General features: G+C 45.2%; 1 protein-coding gene across 1 annotated transcript in view; it reads left to right on the top strand.

The window, feature by feature from the left end:
• The first annotated feature begins 7868 nt into the window (after positions 1-7868).
• Positions 7869-17436, top strand: part of HAO1 (hydroxyacid oxidase (glycolate oxidase) 1) — a 24484-nt gene continuing 14916 nt past the window's right edge. Inside the window, exons 1-2 of the mRNA XM_010130977.1 lie at positions 7869-8009; positions 15245-15396. Coding sequence (XP_010129279.1) covers positions 7873-8009; positions 15245-15396 — 289 coding nt within the window. The 5' untranslated portion in view covers positions 7869-7872. The remainder of the gene's footprint in view (positions 8010-15244; positions 15397-17436) is intronic.

Genomic DNA, 17436 nt, shown 5'->3' with positions numbered 1-17436 from the left:
AGCACATATGCTGTGTGTTGCATAACTTTAGCCATGACAATCAAAATGAGTGTGTCTTACCTGTTCGAAGTCTTCTAAGAGAGAAGCAGTGTCACAGTCTCGGTTCACCAGCTGTGTAAAATGGTGACCTGTGCTTGTGTTCCTTTAAGTGTTGACCTAAGCAAGATCTGGACTTTCAGCTCTTTACAGTAGCTTGGCAGGACTGTGGCTTTTCTGCCTGAATGTTTATTCTTTCCAAATGCCACAGAAGCACCAGATAGGTCACGCAGTAGCGAAAGAAGGCACCTTACTAGTCTTCTATTAAAAATTGTTGTGTCTGAGGAGTTTATTCTGATCACTTTCACCTGAAGCACCTTTCTCTTTCTCATTTTTTATTAATGTCTGTTTGGAAGTTTATCAGTTTGGGTAATTTGGAGGCACGCTGCACAGCTCAAGCTTGTCAGCTGATTTTTTTGACCCCAGGAGTTTGAGTAATTGAAAACCTCATGCCAAGAGAATGTCTGCTAAACGTTGAAAATACATGTTGAGTTTTTAAAAGGCTTAAAGGAAATTATTTTGGTCAGGGGAGATTTTTGCCAAAGTATTACTTTTTTTGCTGTAACCCTTCAAGAGACTGTAGCGAGAAGCATTTGCTTTGCAGTCAGTAAGTTGAGTATTTCTTGCCAATACAAGCTTGTCACTGGCAGTGCAGTTGTGCCATTTCCAACTTGAAATGCTTGTGGCAGAACTCAAACTGCTGTAGTAATATTCACTGAGGAGGCACTTAAGGTTTTACCTTTGATCGCTTTTCTACTTTTTTTGTCACTGGAATGGGCACATGAGGAAAAGAGAGGGGCACAGGTGGGTAGTGGGGAGAGGCTTTTGCTACTTAGATCAAGGTAAACAAGGTGAACTGTGTAAAGTGAAAATGCTGGGTAGGCAGCATTAGATGTGGTTAGAAGACTTAAGTCATTGAATATATCAGTATTGTCCTCCTCTTGTTCATATATAATAAAGGGTTTTTTTTTGGTAAGGGATAACCACAGTGAGATCCTGTACGTTCCTGTTTTGATGGTGTGTGAGCGTAAGATGTGTCTTAATCTTGATTTTTTTATATATATATTACATAAACCTTGCTAACATGCATGAATTTCATCTTGTTCTTCAAGAGTAAAAAGTAATTGGAGATGAAGTCATCTCTCATTAGAAGAGACAAGTTGTAAGAGCAAAATGCTGGTTTCCGTTGAGACTGAGTTTAATAGAGCCAATTTGTGTTGAAAGCTGTTTTGTTGGATTTTTTAAAAGCTCATAAAGGGCATATTTATTAAGAAAGCTTGACTTTTCCTGTCTGTGTCCTGTTGCTTATTGTGTCTTCGAACTATGTGGTAGAATCTTTTGCATTTCTCTCTTAGAGCTGTGTGGAGGACAAAATTACACTGCATATATCAAATATGAATTTACTTAAGGAACATCCTCAGTATGGAGCTTGAATTTCCCGTAGTGGCCACTTGTAAATATGCTTTCACATATGTGAAGACATACAGTTAATAATATACCGTACAGTATAATGAGAACAGTTTGTCTTGTGTTGTTTGGTCATTGTCCCATGTTACTGAGCAGCTGTAGAAGCTTACAGACAGAGCTCAGTAGCAGTTGAGGTATGTAGCAGCTTTTTTCAAAGAAAACAAAACACACAACCCCAAACTCAAGCTAAGTTTTTATTGCAAAAATTAAGAAGGCTTTATGGCCATTTAGTCTGGAGGGAAGAACTGTGTACCTAAAAGTTCACAGTATGGATTTCTTGTTTCCATGATGTATTTACTGTTTGCAGTATCTGCGCATCAGGAGTTCATAAAGTTCTAAAAGAAAAACAAGGCTTTAACCACATTTCATGAGACAAGCAGGAGTCAGCGTGCATATTCAGTTCCGTGAACTTGCCTAAGATGAGAGTAGACGTAGCCCTTCAGTCATGGACCCAAAACCACCAGACACTGAAAAATACACAGGACTGTATCCAGCACAGTCTGAGGGCAGTGGTGACTTCGGTTGTGTACCAAGAGGGCGTTTTATACCCTTGTGGTACTGGTGTGTAGCAGGGAGCATGTCAGTATTAAACTTTGATTCTATTTCTGTTCATTTTTGTAATCCCATGGAGCCAGTCATCTAGTATTCCCTTCAGCTGTTAGAGGTTTTAACTTGGAGATAGACCGTCCTTGTACCTCACAGTGGCTTGGGATGCTGTTGAGAGTATGAGATCTTTAAAAGTTAACTGTACCTCTCTTCAGTGCTCGAGGTGAGGTATTTGTGAGAACACTTTGTTTGTCTAAACAGTCCAAAAGCCCAGGAGTTGGATTTCATTAGACTGCCCTTGAATTTAAACAGACAAAACCACAAACCGCAAATGTCACTTTGTCCTACAAGATACAGTGTTTGTGAGATGCAGTGAGCAAGATCAGAGGCTCCTTTGTGTGGTGGTTCTCTGAAGTCTCTGCTTACATTTCCTGTGTGAAGTTTGGATTATTTAAAATGAAGATATTAAATATTTTCCATCACAAAATAGACCAACGTGTATGATCACTTTCTGATGAGCAGGGCTTCAGCAAGCAGGCAGCAAGTGAGAGCAGTTCATGTCTTCAGAGACCTGCCTTGTGAATCTGGAAGTGAGCTAACAGGAGGCTTCTGAGGTTTCTCAAACGTGGTATGTGTGTCATTGCTCCTGGGTTTTCATTAATAAAGTAGGGAATATTGATGGCAACTTGGGTGTGACTGTATTTGACATGTATTGGAGCATCTTGTTATGAAGATCACTAAATTAATACTTTAGAAAAGCAGGAGCTAGGCAGCCATTGAAATCTCCAACTAAGCTTTGCATCGGTAGGGAAAATGCTGTAGCGTGATACTGCAGATACTCAACTTTGACTAATGTTTATCTGGCAGACAAGAAGCAGACACTAAAGGCTAAATTCATTCAGAAAGGCCACTAGCTATGCAGTGGAAGTTAGTGTTAATACGGGTTCCAGAATCAGGGATGTTTCCACTAAAACACGTTGTAATTGAATCACACAGGTATAGTACTAATTAAATTATTACAATAGTGTTAAACTTGGTGCGTTTCCAAAGAAAAAGTCAGTATCAACCTTTTGTGCAATCTGAGTGTTCTGTTCTCTGTGATTAATTTTAAAAAATGAAACTTGTTCTTGCAACCTCAGTATAGACAAAATATCCTTGGAGAAGCTGCTAACACTGTTCAGAATGTTTAAGGATAGGGCTGCGAGGCTGTGTGTCAAAAATGACTTCACATTTTTAAGACCCAATTTAAATTTCAAGTGGGACGTGTGTCACTCGGCAAACCAGTCCCTGATGGATCTGAACGGGAATGCTCAAAAGCAAGTCATTCCAAAAATCCAGTGGGTTACTTTGTGAAGAGGCTGAGAACTACATACAGCCTTTCACAACGCCTCGAGATTTGTGTGAAACTTGTGTGCGCGTCTTGGAATACTCCGTGTATGCTGCGGCCGTGCTGGGCGACGCTTGTGACGTTAGCTTTCTTAAGAGATGTTATACAGCATTGCCTTTTATATGAAAGTATTGCAAATTTATGCTATGGATTTCCATATAAATTTTGTATTTGATCGTCTCATAGTTAGTTTTCATTTTCTGAGTATGTAGATGGCTCACCTGTGTCGTTAACAGAAGATTAATTTAATATTAATCTTACAAGTTATAACAGAGGTTGTGGCTTGTGGATGTTCCTTAAACTCATTGATCCAAACCTGTATGTTAGTGAATTGCTTCCTTCTCACATGAGCGAAAAAACACTGGGAAAGCACCTCAATGGAGGGTTTAATTGAGATGACTCTGGGATGAGCAGGATGCTCTTGAAGGTGTAAATTGCAGCCGGGGCTCAAGTGCAGGCTGCTGGGTGATGTGGTGTAACTGAACCCTTGAGGGCTCCTGTCCCTCTCCGTTTGGTTAGTTTTTTGCCCTGCTGAGAGATCCACTAACTCTGTGAATCATGTGCTGACGCTGGGGTTTGGAGGCAACTGGGCATTTCTCCCTGCTGAGGGGGTCAAAAAGAAGTGCACAGATCCAAACGGCTCACCTGACCGAGCGGGTGTCGCTGAAGAAATAGACCTTTGGGCTGGGCGTGCTGGAGGCAGAAGTGACTACCAGGGACCGTTGCCACAACCTATTGGGATGATGTGAACAGCTGCTGGATCCAGTACCCAGACTGGTTCTCTTCAGGTGAGTGTCCTGAACCGCCTTTCGCTGCACGCTGCTGTGTGTACTCATCATTCACTTTGGTTTTCTTCTCCATTGCGTTGGTTTCCTGATGTGAAGGGGAGATGGCATCAAATGAAGCCCTTGTGAGCATTTTGGTTTGTTATTTAATCAGCTGCTGCTTGTGTTTCATAACATGAAAATAGGAATTTTCCCCATGAAAACAGGCTGGTGCAGTGCTTTGAAAAATACAAGTACTCCACTTTGTCTTTACTGAGGAGAAAAGAAAGCTCCGTCATTAAACATTCATTTAGTAATACAATATTTGCCTTTAAATTTCCATCTTACATGGAAAGTCTGTTTTTCTTGGCTCGTTAGAGTTTCTCAGAGCCTGCTCATACTTATACTTTTGTATCTGTTAATCTAATTCTAGCAGGGTGTGGAGAGCTCAGCATAGACACTGCCGATCATCTTGCCACAGGCTTTGCCAGTAGCTCTCACTCTTGTGGATGTTGCAGAAATGACAGTGGTCGTTCAGTGTCGGGCCTTCAATCCGGTATCAAGGACGTGATAAGATCATGTTTGATAAGGGCACTTTTAATGTCTGGTTATTGCTGCATGGTTGGGGGGGTGAAAATGGAAGGGCTAAAGTAGATTGATTCAGCTCTGACTGGTGTGAAATACTTGCTGAAAACACTTGACAATCTTAAATAGATATTTTGTGTCTTTATGTGGAGAAATTCACAAATGTTCATGGTGAATTTGGAAGTCAAAAGTAGCTGTTTACTTATGGAAGTCACTTGATAAAACAGCTTTGCCCGACAGCTTTGAGAAATAGGTAGTTGCTGGGACACTGAAATGTTTTAATTATGTACTGCAGTTAACTTCTCCAGTTAATCGTTACTGCAGTTAAATGAAGTGAGAAAATCCCAGCTGACTCGTCCTTTCCGTGTGGAGGTTTTTCCACGTTGACAGGAGACCATCGATGTTATCTGATCCTGTAGCAGGACACGGTGGTTCGCATTAAGTGCTGTGTAGCGTTCTCCCTCCGTAGTGAATAACATACATATGGACAAGCATGTTGTGATACTTCTTAGAAGGTTTTCCTTGCTTTTGATTTTTTTTTTTCTAATCCAGAAGTTGTATCTCCATGTTTAACTTCGTGTTTTTCTTCTGCAATTTGTGATACCCCCATTTGAAGTACAAAGTTTTCCTTTGCAGAGCCTGGTTCGGCCGAGCTGCAGTTACGTAACACCGGTCATGGTGGGGTAATTCTTGGTAATTCTTTGCTGACCTGTCAGAGGAGCCGATGAGAAGCAGGAGGTGTGGGAGAGGATGTTAACACTCCCCTGGTTGGGCTTGAATTTGATCTCTTTTTTTAAATCTCTGCCCTAATCGCATCTGAATGTTTTAATTGAATCGTGCTTTGACTTTTATCCGTGGGGTTTGCCATGCTTGGGCAAACTCTTTGCTGTTAAGTCAGATGCTGCTGTTCTGCTCCAGGGTTAAAGTTCAGATGGCTGATGTCTCATTAAGTCACCAGAGGAAACATCTCATCCAGAGAGTTCATTAAAATGAGGAGCCAATTACTTGGAGGGAAGCTGTGTCAGAGCTGGTTTGTGTGTTGGAGAAACGTTGGCTGCGCTCTCCTTGGGATTGTTCCCCTAAAAGGCTGAGTAGTCCTAGTTCAGCAGCACATTAAACTTTTTGTTTTGCTTCATTTTGCTTTGTGCTGATATTGGGACTTTCCACTGCACTCCAGCTCCTAAACTGGCCAGCAGTGGGAAATGGGGGGCGGGTCCTGCTGGAGTAGAAGAGTTTCCAGCTCCTGGTGGACTCTCAGATCTGTTGAGCTTCCCAGGACATGTTGGCTGAGTGGCAACAAGGTGTCAGTGACCCCAGTTGGGCTTTGGTATGTGGTTGGCACTTTTTGGGGGCGCGTCCTCAAATGGTGATGTGAGCAACTTTGTGACGGTGGTGGGAAGAGGAACCTCCTGAGTGGCAAATAACCACCAGTAGAGTAAATCACTGATCTCATGTGAATGTGGGGAATGAACATAAAAGCAGAGACAGGAGAATCAAGGTGGGAAGTGTTCTGAAGAGCTTAACTTTTTAAGTGAATATAGACGTGAAAGGGGAGGGGGAAGATGAGTGGTGAAACAGCATCTTTCCCTTCAGCAATTTTTGTGCAACTTGCCGACGTTTACAGCTTTTGAATGCATTACAGTTGAATTCAGCCACACATTAAAATGTGTGGCTGTAGTGCAGTGCTTGCTGTCTCGTGCTCTAGGAGAAATACCTGATTTTAGCCCAGGCAATGCAAACTTCAAATAAAGGCAGGCAGACGTGTCCCCAGTTTGGTGCTGGGAGCGCAGAGAAATGTCAATGTTAAACCAGTTTGCACTTAAATTGTATCTGACACTGATACGTGATAAATGCCTTGTGGTGGAACTGTGTGTATATTCCTATTCATCTCCAGTACTTCCTCCCGTGAATATTCTGACCAGATAGAAAAATGACCCCCACACACCCTGTACAGCTTCAACTGGGGAAGCAGTTAGAGCTGCAAAATCTTGTAGTGCCGTCGTTCCCTTCTGACGATTCCTGAGACCAGGCTCACAGCTGGCACCATCCTTCCTGCCTCAGCCCCTGAGATCCCTCCAAAGATATTTGACTATCTCCTCTGAATCTTAAGCGTTTTTCTCGCTCTTTGCAGAATATCATGTTCCTCGTTGCTATTTATAACCCGGCAGCAAGGAAGATGGCTGTGGTTTTCACGGAGGTGTAGGTATAGTTAACTTGATGTTATCCAAATTCTTCAGCCTTGCTGAGGAATGAAAACCCAAGTCACTTAAAGCCCCAAATGATGGGAGGGAGCAAGGCAGGGCTGTCCTGTGGCATTGTGGCACTTCGTCTCAGTGCACGACGACCCATGAGCAAAACGTGGGCTCTGGGTTGCTCGCAGCAGAGAGGGGTGTGCGAGGAGCGCCCTGTGTGTTGCTTCGCTCCGGTGCGCGCTGAAAAGCCTGCCCCATCCTTCACCGTGCTTTGGGGGCTTGTTCCCAAAGAAGGTGTCGCTTTCACCCTTCTCCCCAGTAATAACTGGAGCTCCTTGCGTTGTGGAGGTGGGATTACTTTAACATCAGGAGCCGTTTGCCTGAGGCTGTGTTGGATGCCTGGCAGCAGGGTCCCTGCAACTTGACTCTGTATCAAGGATTTTAATGGAAATGACTGGAAACCTGCTTGTTGTCCTAAATGTCCAGGCTGAGACCTGCTTTTATAAATCATCTCAATCACGACCTGGCTTTTGTGGCATCTTCCTTCTTTCAGTCTCCTGGATATTTCGGATGGTAAAGGCATACCCGAGAGACTCTACGTTCCTGTTCTTGCAGGGTGAAGTCATGCATGCTGCACCTACGTATTTATTTCTTTCTAGATTCATTTTCTTTTGCCATACTTTCTTCCATTATGTTCCAGTTTAGCCTAGACCACAGGAAATAGAATGCAGTGCTGAAGTCCAGTATGACACAAGAAGTTGGTGTGTAATTTTTTTTTTTTGGTGTGTAGAAAGTTGAATCCTGTTGAGGTCCCATATTAATGATTTACAGACAAAAATACAGAGCTTAAAAGAGACGAAAGTACTAACAAACTAACCCTGTGAGATCTGCAAACATGTCTGGGAAACCAGTGTGCATTGCTGATTTTGAAGAGTATGCTAGAAAATTTCTCCCCAAATCCGTGTATGATTATTACCGATCCGGAGCAGATGACCAGGAAACGCTGGCAGATAACGTAGCAGCGTTTTCAAGGTAGGAGGATGATTTAAGGCTGGGGTGGGAGGGAGGGGGTGTAAATTCTGCTTTATTAGTAGATGTGGTGTAATACTAGATTTTTCTGGGCAAAGGAAACTCAAGTTTTTCTGAAACTTCTTTCTTCTTTAGCAAGAAGACTTTCATAATTCTTTTGCAGAACAGCTCTCCGCCTTTCACTGCTCCACCCAGCATTTTCTGTCAAAAACCAGGCTCTAAAACCCATTAGCATCTTCTTAGCTTTCCCTGCACCTTATTTCCTTTGTTAACATCAATTCTCCGAAGAGTCCTTTGGCTCCAGTATTTAACCAGCTGATGAAACTGTAATTCCTACAGTTTGGGCTATAATGCTGGTGAGGGAGTCTTGTGGTGGGGTTGAACCTTTTAGGTCCTGAGACAATTTTGCTTTTTGCTGCTTCTTCCAAAACTGAAAGCCAGGGCTCAGCCCTGGGTGGCTGAGCATGCTCGGGGGGTCTCCAGCAGAAGGTCAACACTTCACCAGGAAATACTGTAAGTGATGGGAGCTAGTCCAGACCCGTTTTGACTTAGACTGGCCTCCTGGACTATTGTCAAAACCTGGACTCAGGTCAACAAGAAGTCGACATTTGCTGTCGGGTTCGGTGAAGAGTGTCAAAACTCATGTCAAGTCAGTTCCCCATCCCCTGAATCTCTGCTGCTGCTCTGCCCCCAGATGGATCATCAGCCCGAGTGCCGCAGAGGGAGGAAGGCAGCTGGAGGCTGATGGCCTCAGCCTGGCTGAGCCCAGTCAAACTGCTTCAGCAGCTGTTGGCTTCTCTTTCCTTTGGGTGCTGTGTTGGTGCAGACATTTAACCCCCCTCCACTTGTCTTTGCTAATCTCTAAAGGCTTTGTCTTTAATTCCCCAGAGTTTAACAAACCAAACCAAGATTCTTCCTGTTTATCTTTAGTCTTTCTCCCTCCCTGCTTGGCTGTTCTGTAGAGCAGGTCCTGGTGTGGCTAAAGACCCTCAGTGCTGGGTTCCTCTTCCTCAAAAGTGAAGATATGGAGTGGATGGAAGCTGCGATTCTGTCTTTGCTCCCCCTCCCTTTGTAAATTTGTCTTAAAGGAAACAAGATCTAATTTCTGTGGTAGCTTTAGGCCATTTAAACATCTTCCAAAAAGGCAGTTAATAAAATCCAGAGGACTTGACGGTGGGGTTTAGTATATTAAATCATCAAATGACAGAATTTGTTGACAGCCAAAACAGAGGTCACAAGACAGAAATGTCAATGCCAAAGCTTTACTCCTCACCTTTCCGTCACTCTTCACCTACGTGTCTTTCTGGGTGTCCACCAAAGCACAGAAAGGTGCAGTGATATGCCAGTGGTCACCAGCAGGACAGCAGAGGCCAAAGGCTGACACTCAGCTCCCCTCGTGAGACACATGGTTGCCTCCTTTCTGGTCACAGTAGCACCAGTGCAGCTTCCTGCGAGGTGCTGCGATGCTGATGGCATCTGCTGGTGCTTACCAGCTTTACCTGTATGAAGTGGAAAGGAGGCAGGGCTGGAGCGTGGATATAGCGATTTACAGCTTCAGGGCCAAATGTGCTCTTTTATCTGTCCGTAACAAGAGGGAGATGACAGTAAAGGAGGTCGGGGTTAAATCAGTCCTTAGGTAGCACTGAAAACCGTAAGTTAAATAGTTCTCAAGTTTCCTAGTGCCTTTCTGTACCTATTGAACTGAAATATTCCATAGAATCACAGAATGTTTTGGGTTGGAAGCGACCTTCAAAGGTCATCTAGTCCAACGCCCCTGCAGGGAGGAGGGACATCTGCAACTGGAGCAGGTTGCCCAGAGCCCCGTCCAACCTGACCTCGGATGTTTCCAGGGATGGGGCTGCTACCACCTCTCTGGGCAACCTGTACCAGTGTCTCGCCACCCTCTGTGTAAAAAGTTTCTTCCTTCTATCTAGTCTTAAAAAGGGAACATTTAGTTTAAAACTGTTTAATGGGCCTCTGAAGCTTTGTGGAGGCATGTTGGGCACAGGGCTCCGAGGGCTCGATCTCAATAGCTGCAGTGGTCTCCACTTGTAGCTGCTGAGGGACACACTGGGTGGTGGATTCCTATTTTCTGAGCATGTGAGATGCTGCGGTTCATTAGACCGTGTTTGCAATGGCTTCCTGGCAACACATCTAGAAAAGGTAGAAACCTGGTAAAAAGCTTCACAGTATTTTGGTTTGTAAGACCTGTTGGCACAAGCATTTTAAAATCTTTCTTTTTGCCTCTGATGCTGTTGGGAGAAACATGGCCTAACCATTAAGGATGCAGGATGACTTCTGTCTTGCACTCTCACACAGTCCTTGTGTGACACTGAGCTTGTTACTGGTTTTCTGCCTGTTCCTGAGCGCATCTTGTGGGTAAATATAAAGTAAGGTGGACTTTACACCCTTGAGCCACAAATGACAACTTTGTGAAAAAACAAACAAGTTCAGCTTCGTTTCCCATGGCCACAGAACTGCTATTGATTTCCACTGTCAGCAGCTCAGTTGCAGGGTTTAGCCTGATTAAAAATGTTCCCGGTTTATTTAAATATTTATAGCTGTGTGTACAAAGTTTGTTTAAATGGAAAAGAAAGCCCAAAACTGAACCAGAAGCATAAATCGTTCCCCCATACCTTTATGGTGCCAGATTATTCTGGTGAGCCAGACTGCTGGAATGGATTGTATTTGGAGAAAAATCAATGATGGGTTTGTTTGGGAGATCTTTATTTTTTTGACATCCAAACGGTTGCATTTTTGGAGAAATAAACAAACTACTGTTAAGTACAGACCCAGTGAGTGACTGGTGGTGTTGATAGATGCTTCAACACCTTTGGAATGGCCTGTGCTGGATCGGATACCAGGGTATAAAATGTCTCTAAAACCTTTTCCACAGCGTTTAAGATGAGGTTAACATCGAGTAACTCCTGTAGCGTCCTGTTCTGGGACAGAGGGAAGAGCTGGATCTCTCATATCAACATCAGTGTGTTCCTGATAAGGCCAGAGAAGTATTTTTTTTTTATTCATGGTTTCCAAACGACTTGGAGATGGCACTGACGTAAGCGAGGCATTAAGGCCAGAAAAGATGATTTGGGATGTCAGAGCGTACGTTACTCCCTGCCGTGTCTGACTGCATTCACCTTTGTTCGCTCTGCGCCTGAAGTGCCGCCTGTCCTTCCCGCACCGTGCTGTCTGGTGGTTAAATTCCCTCACAAGCTGTCAAGGAACCAGGGGGCCTGAATAGAGAATAGATTTTATGACAAGGTTGGGACGCCTTTAGCTTGGCAGCATTCAAGAAATCAATCTGCAGTCTCCCCTCTTGGCATTTCAGTGGAGGGGGACGTGTGTGTATGTGTGTGCAGGAACACGTTTCTGCTAATCCACCCTGACACGATCTGCTGCGGACTCCCCGGCAGCCTTTGGACAAGATGTGTTCTGTTGGCGTGTCCAAGGAACAGCCATCACTTGTTTATTGGTGACAGCATCGATGGGTATTTTCTGCACACATTTCATCGTCCTTTAGCTTGGTATTAAGGGTGTTAAATTGACTGGGCACATAAATATTGGTTAAAAAAGCAAGGCTGAGAGTGTAATTGAGGTCAGACAAGCATATGAAGTTGTAGCAGGGGAGAAAAGGAAAGGAATGCTTGTAGTAATAAGTTAGCTCCATTTCTACGACGTCTTTCACCTTGGATTCATCAAGTGCTGTAAAGAGTCATTGTGCGGATGGCAGAGCAACGTAGGAGAGAATATCGATACTCCTCGAGCACAAGCAGCCGTGGCTTTGCCTTGCACAGCACGAGCGCCTGCCCCCGCGATGGGGAGTGGAGCTGTCGGGAGATTAAGGCAGGAAAGCGGGTTGGAGTTGGGGCAGGGACTTTGCCTGAGCAGGGTGTCCTCTCCCAACTGCACCGCGTGCGATGCAGCACGAAGGGGCTTTGCCTTGCACAGCACGAGCGCCTGCCCCCACGATGGGGAGTGGAGCTGTCGGGAGATTAAGGCAGGAAAGCGGGTTGGAGTTGGGACAGGGACTTTGCCCGAGCAGGGTGTCCTCTCCCAACTGCACTGCGTGCGATGCAGCACGAAGGGATTATGTAGTACAAGCTCAGAAGGGAAACAAGAAGAGCTGCTTGGAAATGTGTTGCTCTTTGAAAATGTCAGCGTTTTTCACAGCTGAAAATGGGTGGGAAACAGTGAGTGCTTCCCTCTTACCCAAGCACAAAGTAATTTGCATTATGAAGTTTTTGAGCGGGGGCAGGGGGAGGGGGAAAAAAGGCACTAATCCCTGCTCCTTCCCTTTCATCCTTCTTTCAAAACAGCATTTAGCTGAAGTTGCCTAAATCAAGAGTGCTCACTGCCTGCCCCACTGCGGTACACCCTGCTTCCAGCCAAGACAGGAGATGTTCTCACTTGCAGCCAACTCAAGCGAGTGAGAATTTGCCTGGGAAAAAATGCAGGTGATGAGAAGACGAATTAATTAATAGATGAGGTTTTTACAAAATATCCAGGAAATCCTTTTACTCAAAGACTTGCAGGAAGCAGGGTTTGCGTGGCAGCCTAACAAATGCACACTCCAGTTTGTGGGAGATACAGCTTTTGGGTTGTGCTTGCTGGGCCGCAGGCATTTCCCTATGGTTTGCCCAGAAAATGCCTCACTTCAAGTGAGGTGAACTCCCAGCTGAAAACACCCATGTTTCCAAAGCAAAGTTTTATTTAAAGGGTGTGCAAAAGCAGTGATCCCCTTTGGTGCTTTCTGTGGGACCCAGTAAATATTCAGTTATAATTAGTGGCTTGATGTTGGTTTAGAAGATGTGACCTGATAAGGTGCAAGAGAGGCCACAGAAGACACTGGAAGAGACATTTACGTTAAAGTCTGGGGCTAATGAGCCTGAGGACCCCCAAAAGCTCATGGATGGAGTAATTTGATGGTACATAGAGGTGAGTGGGAAAGAGGTTGTTAACCACTGCTTGAAACAGCATCCTTTTTCTTGTATATGTGGTTGGGAGGATTTTTGCCCTTTCTGTTTCTTTTCCCAGCTAAAGGCACTGCAGGAATGTTGGTACTTGAGGACTGACCCTCAAGCATGTGCTTTGAGATGGCAGTAGTTTACACCAGGTAAAAACCTGACGGAGTTGGGGCAGCAGAGAAACCCAGAGGCTGGGGAAGGGGGAGATGCTTCACATCCTTGTGCATTTGAGTTTGACCATAAACATGAACAAGGTTATTAAAAGATTTTTATTTTCTTTATCGTTGCTGGGAAAAGATGTCTCGGAGCTGGGAGAAACCCTTCAGAATGAGGATTAGGAAGAAAGGGGGAGGAAAAAAAGTCATGTTTTTGTTGTCCCACCCTCAGCTCATCCTCCCCTGAAAAATAACAAACTGAGACAATAGCATGAAAACAAATCTGAGGAGACATACTTGTGGTGTGTGTCTTGGCACTGAATAATACAGTTCACTCCTATAACTGCACATCTCCTTCCAAGCATCATAACTATCTTCCTCCTCCCTGGGGAGTATTTCCTGGAGAGCTGGCACAGCCCTGTACTCTAGGGCTTCAGAAATTTGGGTCTTGTCCCGGCTCTGTCCCAGGCTTCTCGTGGGAATATCTCTTGATCTTTGTATAAAATGAGAAGGTTGTGTCTTTTCTCTTTTTTTTTTTCTAGCCTTAGTACACAGACTCAAGCTGACCACTGCTCGCTGTCAGAGCACAGTCTGAGGGTAACAGCAGCTCTGGTTGCTGTCTCCTTGCTAGTAATAGTATTATCAGGCTCTGTTTTTCTAGTGCTGAGCAGGTAGTCAGGTTCAGCGGTGCTAGAGCTTAATCTTTTAATTATTGTCTGTAATTAATATTCAGTAGCCGTTGGAGTCCTTCCAGAGGAAGGGATGCCTTAGTGGGGTGTTGCTGGGTACCCTACCACTGCTGGCAGAGAGTCTGTGGCCCTGCGGAGAGGCAGCCCCTGCTACTGCACCCCCTCTTGTGGCTGGTAGCAACAGCGGCTGCATGGGAACATCGCCTGGACGGGCCGAAAAAGTCTAGTTTCACAGGTACCCCCCAGGAGTGTGACCCTACTGATAAAGGTTTGGATACTGTTGACTAGTTGTCTAGTTGACTTCATGTGAAGGATCATGATCCTGTTGTGTGCTGTTCCTCCTGTGGAGGAAAAAAAAGACAAATTTCTGCATGTGCAAGCCTGTGGTGTCCAGCTTGACCACAGTAAATTGGAATTTCAGATTGTGTGTGCTTTGGTTTGCCCTGTTATGCAGTCAGCTTCCCTTTGTACCCAAGCTGAAGACCCCGGTGGAGAATAAAGCCCAGCTCTGGGCTGACGTGGTTTCGGGTGGACATGTTGAAGGCAAAAAGCAAGGTCAGGAATAGTCAAGCAGATGCTGGGCCACATCATTCAGGGACCAGACTGTCCTGTTGGGACAGCAGTTGTGCTACTCGGTCTTTTCCTACGCCAAATTACAGTGGCTGCGTTTGGTCTTTTCCTGGAAATCTGGAGTCCCTGCGGCACGACGGGGCTGCAGCTGTAGTCCCGGGGACTATGTGCTGCACAGCGGCCAGTGGCTGCCGGGCACGGGACCTCTCTGAGCGAAGCATCTCAGTCTCTGTGCCAGCAGAAATGCTGCATCTGGATTTCCACCCACCCCGAGCTGAGGAAAGCCTGGGCAGCCATCCTGCCCACCTGCTTTCCACGGGAACAATTGTTGGCAGCTCATTTCTGTCCAGTCTCATTTCCATACAGAGCACAGGGGACCAGGAGGGCTAAGCATGTTGGCCAGCTAGTTTTATCGCCCAAACCCTTGTCTTTTGGCTCCTGAGCCCATAGAAGGAATAACCGAGGGGGAGGCTGATGAATTCTCAAGTTCCCTCACGCCTTCTGTCACCCAACTCTGCCCCAAGGCTTTTGGGGAGGCTGAGACTCACCATGGACTTATTAGTTTGCAGCTCCTGTCTTTTTCTCTTTCAGACAATATCAGCCAATAATGTTCAAAGGCTCTTTGCCTCTTTCACCCTCCATGGCCTTTGGTCCCTCCTTGCCCACTCTCTCCTGGCTTTGTGAATTTTGTGGGTCCTGCTGCAGTTGTGGGATGCGCAATAATGTTCTGCTCCATCCCTAATACACCTTTCACCGTGTTTCTCCTGACAGCAGGAAAATCTGCTCTCAGCCGTTAGGAACTGTAAATAACCCTGATGCTGCAGGCTTTGCGTTCTCTTTATTTGTCTCTGTGTCAGATGGAAGCTGTACCCCCGAGTGCTCAGGGACGTGTCAGTAATGGACTTGTCAACCTCAGTCTTGGGGCAGAAAATCAGCATGCCGATCTGCGTGGGAGCAACCGCTATGCAGCGCCTGGCTCATGCTGACGGAGAGACGGCTACTGCTAAAGGTAAACCCTGCAAAGTCCCCCCGTCCCACAGTGAGAGGTGACCAGAGTGACACTGTGCCTGCTGGTTGTGAAGCCCAGCTTGGTTTCTTGCTCCTGATGCTGCAGCCAAGATGGGTTTGAGTTGCTGCTCAGGGTAATGGGGTTTATTTCTGGTTTGCTATTTTTACTGTTTTCCTTTCCCTGTTTTGTGTGTTGGCTCTGTGAAAGAGGGATGAGCAAGGCAGTGTGTAAGAGGGGGGAATAATTTGTAACAAATACAAAATTGAAAACTACATTTATCTATATGACTTTCTATACATTCTATAAATAAAACTGTGGATATTGTCATGGCAGCATTCTTCCTGTTATAGAACTACTAGAAATTCAGAAGCCTTTGCTTGACTGGGGAAAATACTCACTTTGCAGAGTGTTCTTTGAAAGCATCCCAGGGAAGCAGCGAGCTAAGGGCCTCTCCGGGCTAGATGCTGCAGAAAGATGTTACCAGCATGGAAACTGCAGTCTAAAAGGCTGCAAGAAGTGGGATATTAGCCAGAATTCAGATGTGAAATGGTTTCTTACTCCTTTAGCACGAGCTGCAGGATGACACAGAACCTGAGCTAGCGGTCGCGCAGTGTGGCTGTCGTATGCAAAGAGCCTCGGGCTGTGTGTTTCAGTGCTCCAGCACTGAATGAAAAAGGACACAACCCCTAAATCGGCAATATTTAAGCAAAAATGATAATCCCGCGCGTGGCTGAGCTGTTCATCTAACAGCGTTTCCACGATCAATGAGGCGAATGCCAGTGCGAAGTGAGTCTGATTATCTGCCCCGCAGCGGGAGCTGGTGCCAGTTCTCATTAAAAAGCCACGTCGCTGTGATGAGCACCGTGATGGGCAGCACAACTCCAGCAGTGACCTCTGTAAGAGCAGATTTCTCCAATTTTATTGTGTGTTTGGGGGTACTTTTTTTTCCCCCGTTCCCAAAAGATTTATTAGGAAGCCCAAGATTTTTATGCTTATTGTATGTGCAGGCACGTTCCACACGATGGAGCTCGAATACCTTGAATTGGTGTGTGAAGCCTGTCTGGTGGGACGCCTTGGTGCTGTCCTGTCCTTTGGCAGCTCTTGCGGGTTGTTTCTGGCCCAAGTTACGCTGGGAGGAAACTCTGAAGCATTATGCCGTTAAGTGCAAACATACTAATGCAATGTTAAGAGCGAGGCTCGAAACACATAAAATTCAGGATGTTCTGTAGCAAAAATTCCCACCAATGCTACGGCCTGGCCACGTCTTAAGGCATAAATCTACAACGACATGTAAAGTCGAGTGGTACAATAAGGCTGAGTTATGGTTGTGGTAGATAACTTAATTTGGGAATTTCCTGACTTTTGTGCACTTACATTTTCTAACTTTAACTTACTATTATTGCATTTAATGTTCTTGGGTTTTGAAGCTCGGAGAGTGTAGTGTACTGGCAACAGTTTGAGCGTGTGGTCAAATAAACACATCCACTGGAGCTGGTAAATTTTTCATCGCTTTTAAGGGAGAGCGTAACTGAAATCACACCCTCTGTATTGCATTAATGTTTCTTGGAGAAAAAAAATATGGCTTGGGTTTTGTGCTCGGTTAGAGGTGGAGTGGGGCATTCAGTGCCAAGCTTTTGGTTTGACCTTATAAGATGACAGGGATTAGCTGTAAAGTACACGTTTGGCCTAAAGGTTCCCTTAAACTTGGGACGTTCGGGATCAGGGGGTTTGCTACATCCAACCTCTCAAACTCTGCAATACCTCTCAAATATAAGTGAGCAGATTGTTGGTTGTTTAAATCAGTTTTGCTTCAGTTGCACCAATTTATGCAAGCCAAGAAAGTCTGATCCATAGTTTTGAGGGTTTTGGAAAGCTTGGTGTACTTCATAAGCTTGCCTTTTGGTTCAGCTGTTTAGGAAGTGACGTGATGATCCTTGAAACTCACGGCGTGGTCTGAATCTTGCCACTTCCCAGGCGACGCAGCAGGTGTTGAGGGGCATGGCAGCTGCCCAGGGGAGCGCCCACAGTGTGCCCAGCGTG

Source organism: Buceros rhinoceros, unplaced genomic scaffold, assembly GCF_000710305.1.
Source record: "Buceros rhinoceros silvestris isolate BGI_N320 unplaced genomic scaffold, ASM71030v1 scaffold4732, whole genome shotgun sequence".
Lineage (NCBI taxonomy): Eukaryota > Metazoa > Chordata > Aves > Bucerotiformes > Bucerotidae > Buceros > Buceros rhinoceros.
The sequence above is the reverse complement of the archived record's forward strand: the minus strand, read 5'-3'. Positions and strand labels throughout refer to the sequence as shown.